Source organism: Hemicordylus capensis, chromosome 10, assembly GCF_027244095.1.
Source record: "Hemicordylus capensis ecotype Gifberg chromosome 10, rHemCap1.1.pri, whole genome shotgun sequence".
NCBI classification, from domain to species: domain Eukaryota; kingdom Metazoa; phylum Chordata; class Lepidosauria; order Squamata; family Cordylidae; genus Hemicordylus; species Hemicordylus capensis.
The window spans coordinates 16,038,696-16,052,866 of NC_069666.1; the positions used below are offsets into that span (position 1 = coordinate 16,038,696).

Genomic DNA, 14,171 nt, shown 5'->3' on the forward strand with positions numbered 1-14,171 from the left:
CTCACTTAAAACGTCTGCTTAATGTGCATTACTGGATTGAACAGGAAACTGAAAATTGAACATGATTCTGTCATGGATCTATTATATTTGTACACCACCCCAAATTTCTGTTTCTGGGTGGCTTACAATAGCATAAAACAAATGAAAACTTTAAAACAATTTAACACCACAAGTCTAGTTAAAAATCTTGGGTGAAAAAATACCCTTAGATACTTTTTAGAGATGGGGAGGCTTTTATTTCAGCAGGGAGCACATTCCAGAATCTCGGGCGGCAACAGAAAAGGCCCATCCCTGAATAGCCACCAATTCCCATTATCCCTAATGTAGCTGGGGATGATGGGAGTCGTAGTTAATCTGGAGTACCACAGGTTGGGAACCCCTGCCTGCAGGGACAGGCAATGTGTGGCCCTCCAGATGTTGATGGACTATAACTCCCATCATCCCTGGGGTGTACTAACTTGTGGCTGGGGGTGATGGGAGTTGTAGTTCAGCAACATCTGGAGGGCCACACATTGCCTGTCCCTGCAGGTAGGGGTTCCCAACCTGTGGCACTCCAGATTAACTACGACTCCCATCATCTCCAGCCACGTTAGGGATAATGGGAATTGTAGTCCATCACTAGAAAATACCACAGGTTGGGAACCCCCGCCTGCCTGCAGGGCTACATAAACATACACATCTTGTAGGGTGGTTTATATCTGAATGTCTGCACACAACACTGCACAGTGCACACACCGCATGTTTACAGCTGAATACGTGACAGTTTTTTAAAAGGGGTCTTCGACCCCTTAAAGACCGCTAGTATTACGGAGGCCACCCCACGACTACGCCCCCGCGCTGCTCGCTGGGTAATGTAGTCTTGCTCCATAGACCGCCCCGTCTCCCTCTCTCTTGTTGCCACTTGGCCCAATCGGCGCCCCGCCGCCGCCCTCCGTGCCCGCCCCTGATTGGCTGAGGGGGCTGTCCAATATAAGGCTTGGAAACGTGGCATTCCTTTGTCGCGGGAGCTGCCGTCTCGCTCGAGCCGCCCTCCCCTCTCGAGATGGAACGTGCCAGCCCGTGCCGCTGAGGAATTCGCTCCGCCTGGCTCAGGGCTGTACCACTGTTGACGGAAAAGGGGGTGGGGGGCGGAGGGAGAGAGAGGGCGCGCGCGCGCGGCGCTAGGGGAGAGGAAGGGGGCGGATGCTGGCGGCGCGGCGGGCACTGTGGCCGGGCTGGCGTTGCTGGGGCTGTGAGCGCAAGAAGATGAAGCTGCTGGCGGCTGCGGCCCTGTTGGGGCTGGGCGGGTCTCTCCTGCTGCTCCTTTTCCCCGCTGCCCACGGCGAGGAGCGTAAGAAGGGCCCCAAGGTCACGGTTAAGGTGAGGAGGGGCAGGCCGGCCTCAGACCAGGGACCCCTGACCCCAACCCATCCCGCTGCACCCCGCCCTTTGCATGCGGCAGCCTGCATCCCTATCCTTTGCAATGTTCTACGTTATATACAGCATAGAACGCTACCTACTGAGACCGACCTCTGGTCCAGCTCGCTCAGTATTGTCGACACTGGCTGGCAGCAGCTTTCCAGAGTTTGAGAAAGGGGTTTGGGTGCCTGGAGTCCGATCTGTTGGACCTTTTGCATGCAAAGGAGGTGCTCCACCACTGAGCGGCAGCTTCTCCCAAAAATTCTGCCGCATACAAAGTTGCCTCGAAAAATTCAGCTCAGTATTGCCTGTCATAACTCAGGCAGTGGCCTTGATATGGCTTGGCTATGTCTCAGGTAGAGGTGCTTTCCACTCATACCTGGGACTTGAGAACTTGTGCAAGCAAAATGGGTCCTCTGGCCCATCTATGGAACATAGGAAGCTGCCATATACAGAGTCTCTCTAGCTCAGTATTGTCTTCACAGACTGGCAGCAATATGCAACAGCCCTATACTGAATGAGAACATATGTTCATCTGGCTCAAGTGCCTTCTCCCTACATATCTGGGGATGCTAGGATTGAACCTGGGACCAGGCGAGGAAGCTGCCATACATAGAGTCAGATTGTTGGCCTATTTAGCTCAGTGTCCTCTCTACTGATTGGCAGTGGTGGCTGCCAGTGCTCTTTGCACCCAGGACCTAAAGTGGGAGTTGAACCTCTAGACTCTAGAGACCAATAAGCTTTTCACTTGATAATTAAAGCCAGGAGAGTGTTTGCTCTTTTGGTTAAAAATATGTTAGAAGGAACATAATTGCCTTGCAAATAAGTCCTCTATCTATCTATCTATCTATCTGTTTATCTATTGATCTATCATATTTTATACCAACTGATATGTAAATCTCTAGGCAGTGTACAAATTTTAATATTAAAAGCATAGGTTAAAATACATAAAACATGATAAAAACAATATAAAACAAATTATTAACGTTCTAATTAAAAGCTTGTGAGAACAGGAAAGTCTTGAGGTCCTCCTGAAAACAGAGAAGGAGATGCTCTTATTTCATTAGCGAGCATATTCCAAAGCCCTGGGGCAGCCACAAAGAAAGCCCAGTCCTGAGTCTCCACCAGACGAGCTGGTGGCAACCGTATCTGGACCTCTCCAGAAGATCATAAAAGGCGGGAAGGTTCATGACAAAGGAGGCGCTCTCTCAAATAGCCTGGACCCAAGCCGACATCAGGCCAATATACACCTCAGTAGCTCCAGCTTGTGCACTGTCTTGTGCCTTAGTGTTCATGTGCACGCCTACATGCATGCACACGAGAGAAGAGAGACATTCCTTAAGCATGGTTGTTTAGAAAGAAGTCTCAGAGTGCGGGTCTGCCGTTCACTTCTGAAGGCTGCGAGAGAGAGATTGAGATCACTGAATCCTGAGGAATGGCAACTTGGAAAATCATATTAACAGGGCATCATCCAAAGGTGAAAACAGAGACCAGAAAATAGAACTTCTCCAGTCATTCTCTTGGGCTCTCCCTATGCAGAGGAACACCTGATGTTGCCTTCTGCTGTGTCAGGCTCTGAACTCCTCTAGCTCAGGATCGACCACTTCCAGAGGGATATTTGTGGCACTTCAGAGAATAACAGATTTGGACTTGTGCCACCAACAGTCTGTTAGTCTTTAAGGGGGCCACAAGACACTGTTGTTGCTGCTGGAACGCCTCCAGGTTGGAGATGCCAGGGATGGAACCTGGAGATGTATACAGTAGGGTCATCTCTGCCTGCAAGCCTTTGCTCCCTCAGACTGGGAGATGGGAGTATTACATAGCATAGTGGTTAGAGTGTTGGGCTAGGACCGGGAAGACCCGAGTTCGCATCCCCATTCAACCATGGAACTCACTGGGTAACTCTGGGCCAGTCACATATCTCTCAGCCTAACCTACCTCACAGGGTGGTTGTGAGGATAAATGTAACCATGTACACCGCTCTGAGCTCTTCGGAGGAAAAGCGGGATATAAATGTAAAAATTAAAATAAAATAAATAATCCAGCTGGCAATGGCTCTCCAGTTTTGGAACATAAGAAACTGCCTTATACCATGTCAGGCCATTGTCCATCTAGCTTTGTATTGTCTACGCTGATTGGCAGAAGCTCTCCAAGGTTTCTGGCAGGAGTCTATCTGGAGATGCCAAGGGTTGAATCTGCAAAATAGCTCTTCTATTTTGTTTGTTTGTTTATTACTCTTCTATACTGCTCTTCCTCCAAGGAGCTCAGAGGTTACATGGTTATTTTTATCCTCACAACAATCCTGTGAGGTAGGCTAGGTTGAGAGATACACGACAGGCCCAGAGTCACCCGGTGAGTTTCATGGTTGAAAGGGGATTCGAACTCGGATCTTCCCCATCCTGGTTCAACACTCTAAGCACTACGCTATGCTGGCTCTACAGCTCCATCCCCTCCAGTATCTACCTTGCATCTTTAGATTATGAGCCCTCAAACCAGGAACGGGTTTGTCATTTTCCTACAGCTGTGAAACAGCTTTGCCCGGAGCCTTCAGAATGCTACTACAGTATTGATATACTGCTTTTCAATTAAAAAAAAAAGTCCAAAGTGGTTTGCATAGCAGAATAAATAACTTAGATGGTTCCCTGTCCCAAAAGGGCTTGCAGTCTAAAAAAGGGAATAAAAGGTCGACGCCAGCAACCAGTAGCAGCTTGTCCTAATGAGCCTGGAGCATCCTCCAGGCTCATTAGGACAAGCTGTTACTGGTTGCTAGTGTTGGCCTGCTATTCTCTTTTATTCTGTTCCCTGGTTCCTGGCAGTTCGGGAAGCTTCTCTCTCCCGCCCTGCCAGAGAGCTGCGCTGCCTGTGGGTTGGCCGTTTCTCAGGTAGAGCTTCAAGGTTAACTGCACAGCTCTACCTGTTGAATGGCCAGCAGGCAGCCTGGCTCTCGGGTGGGGTGGGAGAGAGAGAAGCAATCCGCGGTGCCTCCTTTGGTCCGTCCGTCCCCCCCCCCGGCTACTACGATGACGGATATTTATATACCGCTCTTCTTCAACCAAAGTTCTCAAAGCGGTTTACATAGAAAAATAAGGAATACATAAATAAGATGGTCCCCTGTCCCCAAAGGGCTCACGATTTAAAAAGAAACTTGCTATCAGCCACGGGAGGGATGCTGTGCTGGGCTGGATAGGGCCAGATGCTCTCCCCTTGCTAAATAGAAGAGAATCGCCACTTGAAAAGATGCCTCTTTGCTCAGCTGCTTCCGCCAGCAGCTACCACTGGAGGGATGTTGTGCTGGGGCTGGACAGGGCCAGTTGCTCGCCCTTTTCTAAATAGAAAAGCACCACCACTTTTGAGAGGTGCCTCTGTGCTCAGTCAGCAGGTGTTGACTCGCCCTCAAACAGGGTGGCCTGCAGCGTTCACTGGAGATGGTAAGCTGCGGTTGCTGCTTGTGTGCAAGTCTCACTGCTGTCTAACCTTCCCCTGGCCTGACGGATTGGACTCTGGGACACTCGGCTCGCTGCCAGGCTGGGTGCCGACCCGGAAACGGGCTCTGTCCTGAACGCAAGCAGCCGCTCTAATGATGCAGCCTCTGTTTTGCTCTCCAGGTGTATTTTGACCTGCGGATCGGGGATGAGGACATGGGGAGAGTCGTGATTGGCCTCTTTGGCAAGACTGTTCCAAAGACCGTTGATAACTTCGTTGCTTTGGCCACGGGAGAGGTGAGTTAATGTGCTCGGCCGGAAATGCTGGGTAGTTCTGCTTGCTTGTGAGGGTTGGGAAAGGGAGCTGGTGAGAACAGCCGGAACAGCCTTTTGCTGCTGCTGCTGACACTGGAGGAAAAACCCTGACCAGGCTGGTTCTCCCGGAGTGGGTGGATGCCAGGCGTTGCCTCCAGTGAGTATTCTCTGAATTCTGCAAGACAGCACGTTGTGTGGACGTTCAGCAGCGCCGCACCACTTCAGCCCTCCAACTGTTATTGTACTACAACCCCCATCATCCCCAGCCACAGTACACAAGGACCACTGTGGCCCTGCAACATCTGGGGTCCCAGGGCTGGGAACTCCTGATCTGTAGATGCTTTGGAAGCTGGGTTCAGCCAGTTGTGTGGCTCATAGGGAGCTGCCTTATCTTGAGTCAGACCATTGGTCCATCTAGCTCAGTATGGTCTACCCCAGGGATTCCCAGCCTGTGGTACTCCAGATGTTGCTGAGCCACAACTCCCATGAACCCCTATGACAACTTATTGTGGCTGGGGATGATGGGAGTTGTAGTTCAGCAGCATCTGAAGTACCGCCAGTTGGGAACTCCTGGTCTACACCAGGACTGCTCAACTTCGGCCCTCCTGCAGATTCTGGCCTACAACCCCCATAATCCTTGGCTATTGGCCACTGTGACTGAGGATTATGGGAGTTGTAGTCCACCTTAAGTGGCGCAGCGGGGAAATGCTTGACTAACAAGCAGAAGGTTGCCGGTTTGATTCCCTGCTGGTATGTTTCCTAGACCTATATCTTCTTTCAGGAAGATGCTGAAAGGCATCATCTCATACTATGCAGGAGGAGGCAATGGTAAACCCCTCCTGTATTCTACCAAAGAAAACCACAGGGCTCTGTGGGTGCCAGGAGTCGAAATCGGCTTGATGGCACACTTTACCTTTAGTCCAAAAACAGCTAAGTCCTGATCAGCAGGCCTGGTCTACACTGACTGACAGAAGCTCTCCAAGGTTTCAGGCAGGAGTCTTTCCCAGCCCTGCCTGGAGAGGCCAGGGATTAGACCTTGGACTTTCTGAAGGCAAAGAAGATCCTCTACCACTGAGTTAATGACCCTGTCCCCAAAACTGTGGAAATGTGCTGGAGAAGAGGGTGTTTTCCTGCTGTGCACCAAGAAAAGCTGAAATCCTCTATATTAATCTTGCCCATCGCAGTGCTGGCTTTGTCTTTGAAACTTGACTGCCCGCCAGAAAGGATACAAGCCAGGTCTACAGACGTGCAGGCACCATAGAGAGAATTCTCACCCCCTTCTCCGCTGTCAAGGGTGCTGTGATGCTTGTGTCATGGTAATCATAAGCGATCACTGGATCCAGCTCCTGCTGGTTCCCACTAGAAAGTTCATGATCCCTTTTGGGTTACTTCCTTGTAAGTTGCCAGCCTGCTGGAAGCGAAAGCACCAGGATTCTCATGGGGCTGGTGAGAAAATAGACAATTGCCAAGGCCTTGTCTGAGCAATCGAAGCTGCCGTATACTGAGTCAGGCCAGTTGTCTAGTTAGCTTACTACTGTGTAGACTCACTGGTGGCAGCTTTCCAGGGTACTGGACAGTGGTCTTGACTTGCTCTATCTGGAGGGCTTATTTAAAATTAAAATATTCTAACTTTATTAATTTAATTTAATTTAATTTAATATTTTATTTTAAATATTTAAACATAAATGCGTTCATGGTGGCTTACAAGATTCATTAAAAAGCCTAGTCAATGACTAGGTTTAAAATGACAGAAAATTCACAATGAAGCAATCATTAAAACAGGGTCAAGGCCTGCTGAAATTAAAAAGTCTTATATAAGAACAGGCCTGCTGGATCAGGCCCAAGGAAGCCGGTCTAGTCCAGCATCCTGTTTCACACAGTGGCCCACCAGATGCCTCCAAGAAGTCCACAAGCAGAGAGTGAGGGCAGGCCTTCTCTCCTGCTGTTGCTCCCCTGCAGCTGGTATTGAGAGGCAGCTTGCATCTGAGGCTGGAGGTGGGCTATAGCCACCAGACTAGTAACCATTGATAGACCTGTCCTCCATAAATTTGTTCAAGCTCCTTTTAAAAAGGGGCCTGAACAAATTCATAGAGAACAGGTCTATCAACGACTACTAATGTGGCCATCACCATATCCCATGGCAGAGTCTTCAGCTTTATTTTAAAATTAAACAGGGAGGCAGCAAGCCGAAGAGCAAGGGGCAAGGAGTTCCAGAGAGCCAGGGGAGAATGCTTGCCCACGCATCACCTAAAATTGTGCTTCAGAAGGCAGGATGCACAGAGAGCTTCCCTACATGATCTCATGGGATGCCAGAAGAGGAGAGCTGGTCTTGTGGTAGCAAGCATGACTTGTCCCCTTAGCTAAGCAGGGTCTGCCCTGGTTGCATTTGAATGGGAGATTAGAAGTGTGAGCACTGGAAGATACTCTCCTTAGGGGATGGAGCCGCTCTGGGAAGAGCATCTAGGTTCCACGTTCCCTCCCTGGCATCTCCAAGATGTAGCTGAGAGAGATTCCTGCCTGAAACCTTGGAGAAGTTGCTGCTAGTCTGTGTAGACAACATTGAGCTAGACAGACCTATGGTCTGACTTGGTTTATGGCAGCTTCCTGTGTTCCTATTGACTCTGGGGCCTTCTGCATGCAAAGCAGCAGCTGTGGCTGCTGTGCCTGCACTGCAGAAGCAAAATGTCTCATCTCCGCATCTCTTCTGGCAAGCTTGCATCTCCTCTCCTCTCTTCCATCCATTTGCCCTACAGTGGAGAGGGGTTAGATTCGATCCTTTTGAAGCTCGTTGCTGACAGGTTGGTCGGAGGAGGACGAACCCCAGCCTTGCAAACGATGGAGAGGCGAGTGGGGGTGAGTTCTGTGAGTCTGTGTGGTCCTGTGAACCTCACTTTTCACCTCTTTCATTTTCAGAAAGGGTTTGGGTACAAGGGGAGCAAATTCCACCGTGTGATCAAGGACTTCATGATTCAGGGAGGAGACTTCACCCGGGGGGATGGAACAGGAGGTAAGATGCCAGACGGCACCCAGGGCTAGGGCATGGACTGTTCTGGTTTGTTTCTACTTGCCAAGAGTCTTGGAGCTAGACAAAGACATTCTGCACAGTGGAAATAGGTCTTGGCAGTGGAGCTGTATCTGTCTATCACATTTATAACATTTATATCCCGCTGTTCCTCCAAGGAGCCCAGAGTGGTGTACTATATACATAAGTTTCTCCTCACAACAACCCTGTGAAGTAGGTTAGGCTGAGAGAGAAATGACTGGCCCAGAGTCACCCAGCTAGTATCATGGCTGAATGGGGATTTGAACTCGGGTCTCCCCGGTCCTAGTCCAGCACTCTAACCACTACACCACGCTGGCATTCCTTTCTGCCAGTGATGCAGTCTTTGGTGTTTTGGTAGAGGCTGCCCTTAGTGCTAGAAGCCCCTTCTGTTTAAGTTAGGGGCTCTCAAATGTGGTTCCCCTGATGTTGCGGGACTACAACTTCCATCATCCTTTTGGGTCACTAGCTGGGGATGATGGGAGTTGTAGTCCAGCAATATCTAGGGAGCCAGGTTTGTCCTAAGCAGAAAAGGAACATAGGAAGCTGCCATATGCCGAGTCAGGCCATTGGTCCATCTAGCTCCGTTTACAGAGGGTAGAAAACTACCCCAAAATGAATGGGCTTTCTGTGTTGGGGTTGTTTCTATCCCATTCCCATTTTAAGCCATCTGGGATGGGGGAGAACACCATTTCTCTTTGGAAACTTCAGTTTTGTGTCCCCCAGATGACAGTAGTGTCCCAGAACTAGTCTGAGGTACTGTATCGTTTTTTGCTCCTGGGTTTTGGGAAGACAAAACCAGCCCTTCCCACAGTGTCAGACCTCGTGTTGGGAACCAGTCAAGCATTCCGAAGCTTCTGAATCTGAACTTAGCAGAAGCAGGGATTTTAGCCTGCAGAACAAAGCCACAAAGATCACCACAGCAGCAACCACAGCATGTCGGCTTCAGTGTGTGGGAGAGCTTGATTCCAGATGGAGAGAGCAAGAAGATGTTGAGGTGGGGTGTGTGGCAGTGAACCGTCTGCTGAACCTCACTCCCCTGCCAGTGAAGGTACCCAGATAACGGGTTACATGATAAGCAGACATGGCAAAAGGTGTTCTCCAAACAGCCTATTACTTGCCCACTGCACAGTGCTGAGGTGGGGTCTGCGTCCTTTGGTGAGAGGCCAGACCAAGAGAAGTTTAGTCCAGCAGGAGGAGGCGGTGAGGGAAGCAACTCCTTCCCCTGCAATCTTGAGTGAGAGAGAGAGAGAGAGTGTGCACCGCCGTGAACCCTGAAGGAGGAATCCAAATACTACCTGGAACCCTGGAGAGCCACTGCCAGTCAGAGTAGACTATGCTGCTCTAGATGGACCTACAGTCTGACTCAGTAGGCAGCAGCTTCCTGTGTTCTGATGGAAGTACCTTGACCTAACAGAACTGAAAGTGTATCTTGGCCTGCTGGTCCTGGCTGGTGTGTTTCATGCCTATCAGGAAGCGCTGCAGGGGCTGTGGGCAGTACATTTGGGGCCTCCCTACTTCTGGGCCATAAGATCAGCCCTGCTGGATCAGGCCCCAAACCCATACAGTCTAGCATCCTGTTTCACACAGTGGCCCACCAGATGCCCCTCAGAAGCCCACAGGCAAGTGCTGAGAGCATGCCCTCTCTTGCACCCCTGAAACTGGTATTTAGAGGCAGCTTGCTATGATGCAGCAGAGATAATTTGAGGACATGACAAGTAATTTAAGGTTCCATGACAAAGTCACACGAAGAGAAGTGTGATTGCCAGGCTGGCAACCATTACAGGTATCAGGACCTTGTTTGTGCAGAAGCTGCAGCACAGCTCCATTCCTGGGTCTGGCCAGCCGCCGATGAGCATCGGTTAGGTTTCCGAGATGCTGTCCCTTCTGGCAACACATTCCAAGCAAGCCAAGGAAGTACAGTTTGAAATTAGGGTGGTGCTGTGATGCAAAAACATCCAACCCACTGACAGGAGATGTTGACCTCGAGTAGCAAGCTGGAGGACTGCAACAAAGACAAGTAGGCCTGCAAGTTGTGCAGCAATGTGTACAGCCATGGGACTCTTGGGGCTGCTTCCTGAAGTGTGGGCAGAGGGGTGAGTCACATGAGCATACCTCCCACACAATTACAGGTTGTGCCAAGAGTGCATTAGCACATCCACCAGTGACATCAGGGCAAGTGCATTTGTACCACAGACCTGATATTCTCTCACATGCAGGGCAGTGTTCATCTCAACCTGCTTTCAGAGAGTTGTGGCAAGGGATAATGTCCCCCCTCCCCTCCGCAGTTTATAGCTGACAGAGGCTCTCCTGAGCAAGGGGTTGACTTGCGTGTAGGTGCTATGAAATACAAGAAGCCAGACATATCCCCAGAGATGCAACCACATTCACAAAGGGAAGCACCGCCATCTTTGTTTGGCTGGATGGACAGAAGATGTTGGTATTATGTGTACCCAGGAAGTTTGTGCCCAGATCAGCTGACAAGAAACCAAGCTTCCCCCCGCCCCCCAAGTGGCAATTTTGGGTGGCTGATCTGTAGAATGTGCTTGACCAGCTCCCAGATTGTCTTTGGGTCAGTCACGACATGTCCTCTCAGCTCAGGAATGGAGCTGTTGGAAGTGTGGGTCCTCATTATTGTGCGGTTTGAAATGTTCATTTTTATTTGCTAAATAACGCTCACATTCTCAGTGAGTTGTGCAGTCACACAAGGCACCATGTTTGGGATGTGGGCGGCGGGCGAGGGGGGTCACTGCTGCACTCCCCTGGAGTGAAATGTTAAATTATTGTAGGTTCTGTGGCCTGCAAAAGTTGCGGGGAGGGTTTCCAATGTAACCACTGGTCTTGTAGTAGCTGGTCTTGTAGTAGCAGGCATGACCTGTCCCCTTAAGCTAAGCAGGATCTGCCCTGGTTGCATACGAAAGGGAGACTAGAAGTGTGAGCACTGTAAGATATTCCCCTCAAGGGATGGAGTTGCTCTGAGAAGAGCATCTAGGCTCCAAGTTCCTTCCCTGGCAGCATCTCCAAGATAGGGCTGAGAGAGATTCCTGCCTGCAACCTTGGAGAAGCCGCTGCCAGTCTGTGTAGACAATACTGAGCTAGATGGACCAAGGGTCTGACTTGGTATATGGCAGCTTCCTATGATCCTAGGGAGTAGGAAGTTCTGCTCGTGTGTAAAAAATGACTCCAGGTGAGGGTTAAGGGTAAAAATGCAGCCTTAAAATAGGAAGCATTCTCTTGCCAGTGGGCTTATATAATGTCAACTTGGAAAATTTGCTTATGGCTACGGTCCTTGGGGAAAGTGGCCAAGTGCTGGATTCCGTTACTGATAAAATCTCTCCCCTCCTTTTGTTGCCAGGTAAAAGTATCTACGGCAACCATTTCCCCGACGAGAACTTCAAGCTGAAGCACTACGGGCCTGGCTGGGTCAGCATGGCCAATGCCGGCAAGGACACGAATGGTTCTCAGTTCTTCATCACCACTGTCAAGACCTCGTGGCTGGACGGCAAGCATGTCGTGTTTGGCAAAGTCCTGGAAGGCATGGTGAGCCTGCAGCCTTGGGATTTCTTGTGCTCAGCATCGCTAACTTGTTTTGTGGGCTCTCTCGCTGCAGCTTAACAGCAAATTCCAAGGGGCCGAGTGCTTACTTTGGGAGCACCCAAAACAAAGTAGTGGCTTTTGCACAAGGGCAGAAGGAACCTCCCAGAATAGACTCTTGAGGACCGAGTGTGCTCAACAACCGACCCACCCCACCAGAAGCCGCAGAACGTTAACGGTGGGGAAACTGGCCGGCTTGCAGCGCTAATGCAGGGCTGCACATCCTCAGCTCTCCTGCAGATGTTGAACTACAACTCCCATAATCCCTGACTATTGGCTGCTGTGGCTGGGAATTATGCAAGTAGGGAGATGGGTCCCAGGAGGGTTGGGGGGGGTTCCTTTTAAGAGGTGGGGGAGGCACTGCCAGCCTCCACCCCGCTGCTCCCCCCCCGTGCTCGTAAAAAGCGGACACACGAGACTGAAGCATCCCTCCCGGTGCCCTGGTCAGCGTCGCCACGGAAGTGGTAGACAGGTGTGGGCCATGTGCACGTGCAGCGGCCACTTCTGTGTCAACGCAGTCCTAGGCGCCGAGTGCTTTTTACAAGAGTGCTGGCGGGGGTGGGGAATGGAAGCGGCGGAGTGGGGGCTGGCAGGTAGGCAGTGCCTCCCCTGCCCCATAAAGGGCAGGGGAGGGGGTCCCCTCCCTCTGAACTGGCTCGGATGCCGGTACACTGAACCAGTTCAGCGCTCCTAGAATGGAGCACTGAATGGTTCCGTGCACATCCTTCTATTTGAATTTTAGTCCAAAAGCAACTGGGAGGCCAGAGTTATGCAAGCCTGCTCTAAGCTTTCCTGGAGGGAGTGGGCATTGGAGTTGGGGTGATGCAACCTTTTGTTAAAGGCTCTAGTACTACGACTGCAAAGATTTATCTGTCGCTCTTCATCCAAAGCTCTCAAAGCGGTTTACATAGGAAAATAAATAATACATATATAAGATGTTCCCTTGTCCCCAAAGGGCTTAGAATTGCAGAACCCAGCAACAGCTACTGGAGGGATGCTGTGCTGGGGTTGGATAGGGCCAGTTGCTCTCCCCCTTCTAAGTGTAAGGGAATCGCCACTTTTTAAAAAGGTGCCGCTTTGCTCAGTTAGCAGGGTTTCACTAATCAGTTACAGGAAACTGCCATATGATGAGTCAGTCCCTTGTTCCATCTAGATCAGAATTGTCTACTCTGACTGGTAGCACCTTTCCAGGGTTTCAGAAAGGGATATTCCTAGCCCTGCATGGAGAGACCAAGGATTGAAACTGAGACTTTTTGCATGCAATACATCAGTTACATCGGAAGCTGCCTTCTAAAGAGACTCAGATTCTGGGTCCATTTAGCTCAGGTGCTCCAGATGTTGAACTCCCAACTCCCATCATCCTCCATTTATTGTGGCAGGGGATGATAGGACTTGGAGTTCATCAACATTTGGAGCCATGGTTCCCAGCCTCGGGGCCTCCAGCTGTTGCTGACTACAGCGTCCATCATCTCTAGCTGCAATTTGTTGCAGCTAGAGTCGGTGGGAGTTGTAGTCCAGCAACATCTGGGAACTGGTGCTTTAAGAGAAACTGAGCCCTGGAAAGATGAGTGCTGGAAAGTGTCGCCTCCCCGGTGCTTCCTCCGAGCGCTCTCCAGAGGGCGCAGTTTCTCTGAAAGGGCCCTCCCGGCCCGGCGAAAAGCACAGCACTGTGCACGGGTCAGCACCATGGGAAATGGCTCTTGCATGGGAAGTCTTTTGCCAGAGCGGCTCCTGCTTGAAAAGTAGTGACGCTCACTGGTGGAGAGGGCTCTGCTGATTCCCGTGACACCTCTCTTTCCAGGACGTGGTGCGGAAGGTGGAGAACACCAAGACGGACAGCCGGGACAAGCCTCTGAAAGACGTCACCATTGCCGACTGCGGCACTATCGAGGTGGAGAAGCCGTTTGCCATTGCCAAAGAGTAACAGGTGGCTGCTGGAGAACCAGGCCCCGAGTCCGGCTGCAAAGGGCTGGAGGCCCCCCGTGTGGCAGAGGCCTCGTCACATCATCCTCACCGCCTGCTGCCACCACCGCCTGCCCACCTGAATCTTCCGGCTGGGGGCTCCGTTCCTATAACAGCAACTCATTCCATTGGCCCCTGTGGGCATCACGGCCCTGAGTAGCTACAGAGGGGAGGGTGCTTTTTTTTTTTTTTTGTAAGAAAGCACATGGACCAATAAATGCAACCATTGTGTTTTTGTAGTGCTGTCTGGCTTGGCTTCCTTACAGTCATAGGAACATAGGAAGCTGCCACATACTGAGTCAGACCCTTGGTCGAGCTAGCTCAGTATTGTCTTCACAGACTGGCAGCGGCTTCTCCAAAGGTTCAGGCAGGAATCTCTCTCAGCCCTATCTTGGAGAAGCTGCCAGGGAGGGGACTTGGAACTTTCTGCTCTCCCCAGA

General features: G+C 50.8%; 1 protein-coding gene across 1 annotated transcript; it reads left to right on the forward strand.

Moving 5' to 3' along the window:
• The first annotated feature begins 1,152 nt into the window (after positions 1–1,152).
• PPIB (peptidylprolyl isomerase B) lies at positions 1,153–13,970 on the forward strand. The gene is made up of 5 exons (XM_053272788.1): positions 1,153–1,359; positions 5,004–5,117; positions 8,049–8,142; positions 11,531–11,715; positions 13,571–13,970. The coding sequence occupies exons 1-5, from the start codon at positions 1,183–1,185 to the stop codon at positions 13,691–13,693; spliced, it is 693 nt and encodes a 230-aa protein (XP_053128763.1). The 5' UTR covers positions 1,153–1,182; the 3' UTR covers positions 13,694–13,970.
• The last annotated feature ends 201 nt before the right edge of the window (positions 13,971–14,171 follow it).

Bases quoted from the DNA above. Each gene is read 5' to 3' on its own strand.
- PPIB (XM_053272788.1), top strand. From the start codon at position 1,183: ATGCTGGCGGCGCGGCGGGCACTGTGGCCGGGCTGGCGTTGCTGGGGC. The intron at 1,360-5,003 runs GTGAGGAGGGGC...TTTGCTCTCCAG, and splicing joins GCCCCAAGGTCACGGTTAAG to GTGTATTTTGACCTGCGGAT. The intron at 5,118-8,048 runs GTGAGTTAATGT...TTTCATTTTCAG, and splicing joins TTGCTTTGGCCACGGGAGAG to AAAGGGTTTGGGTACAAGGG.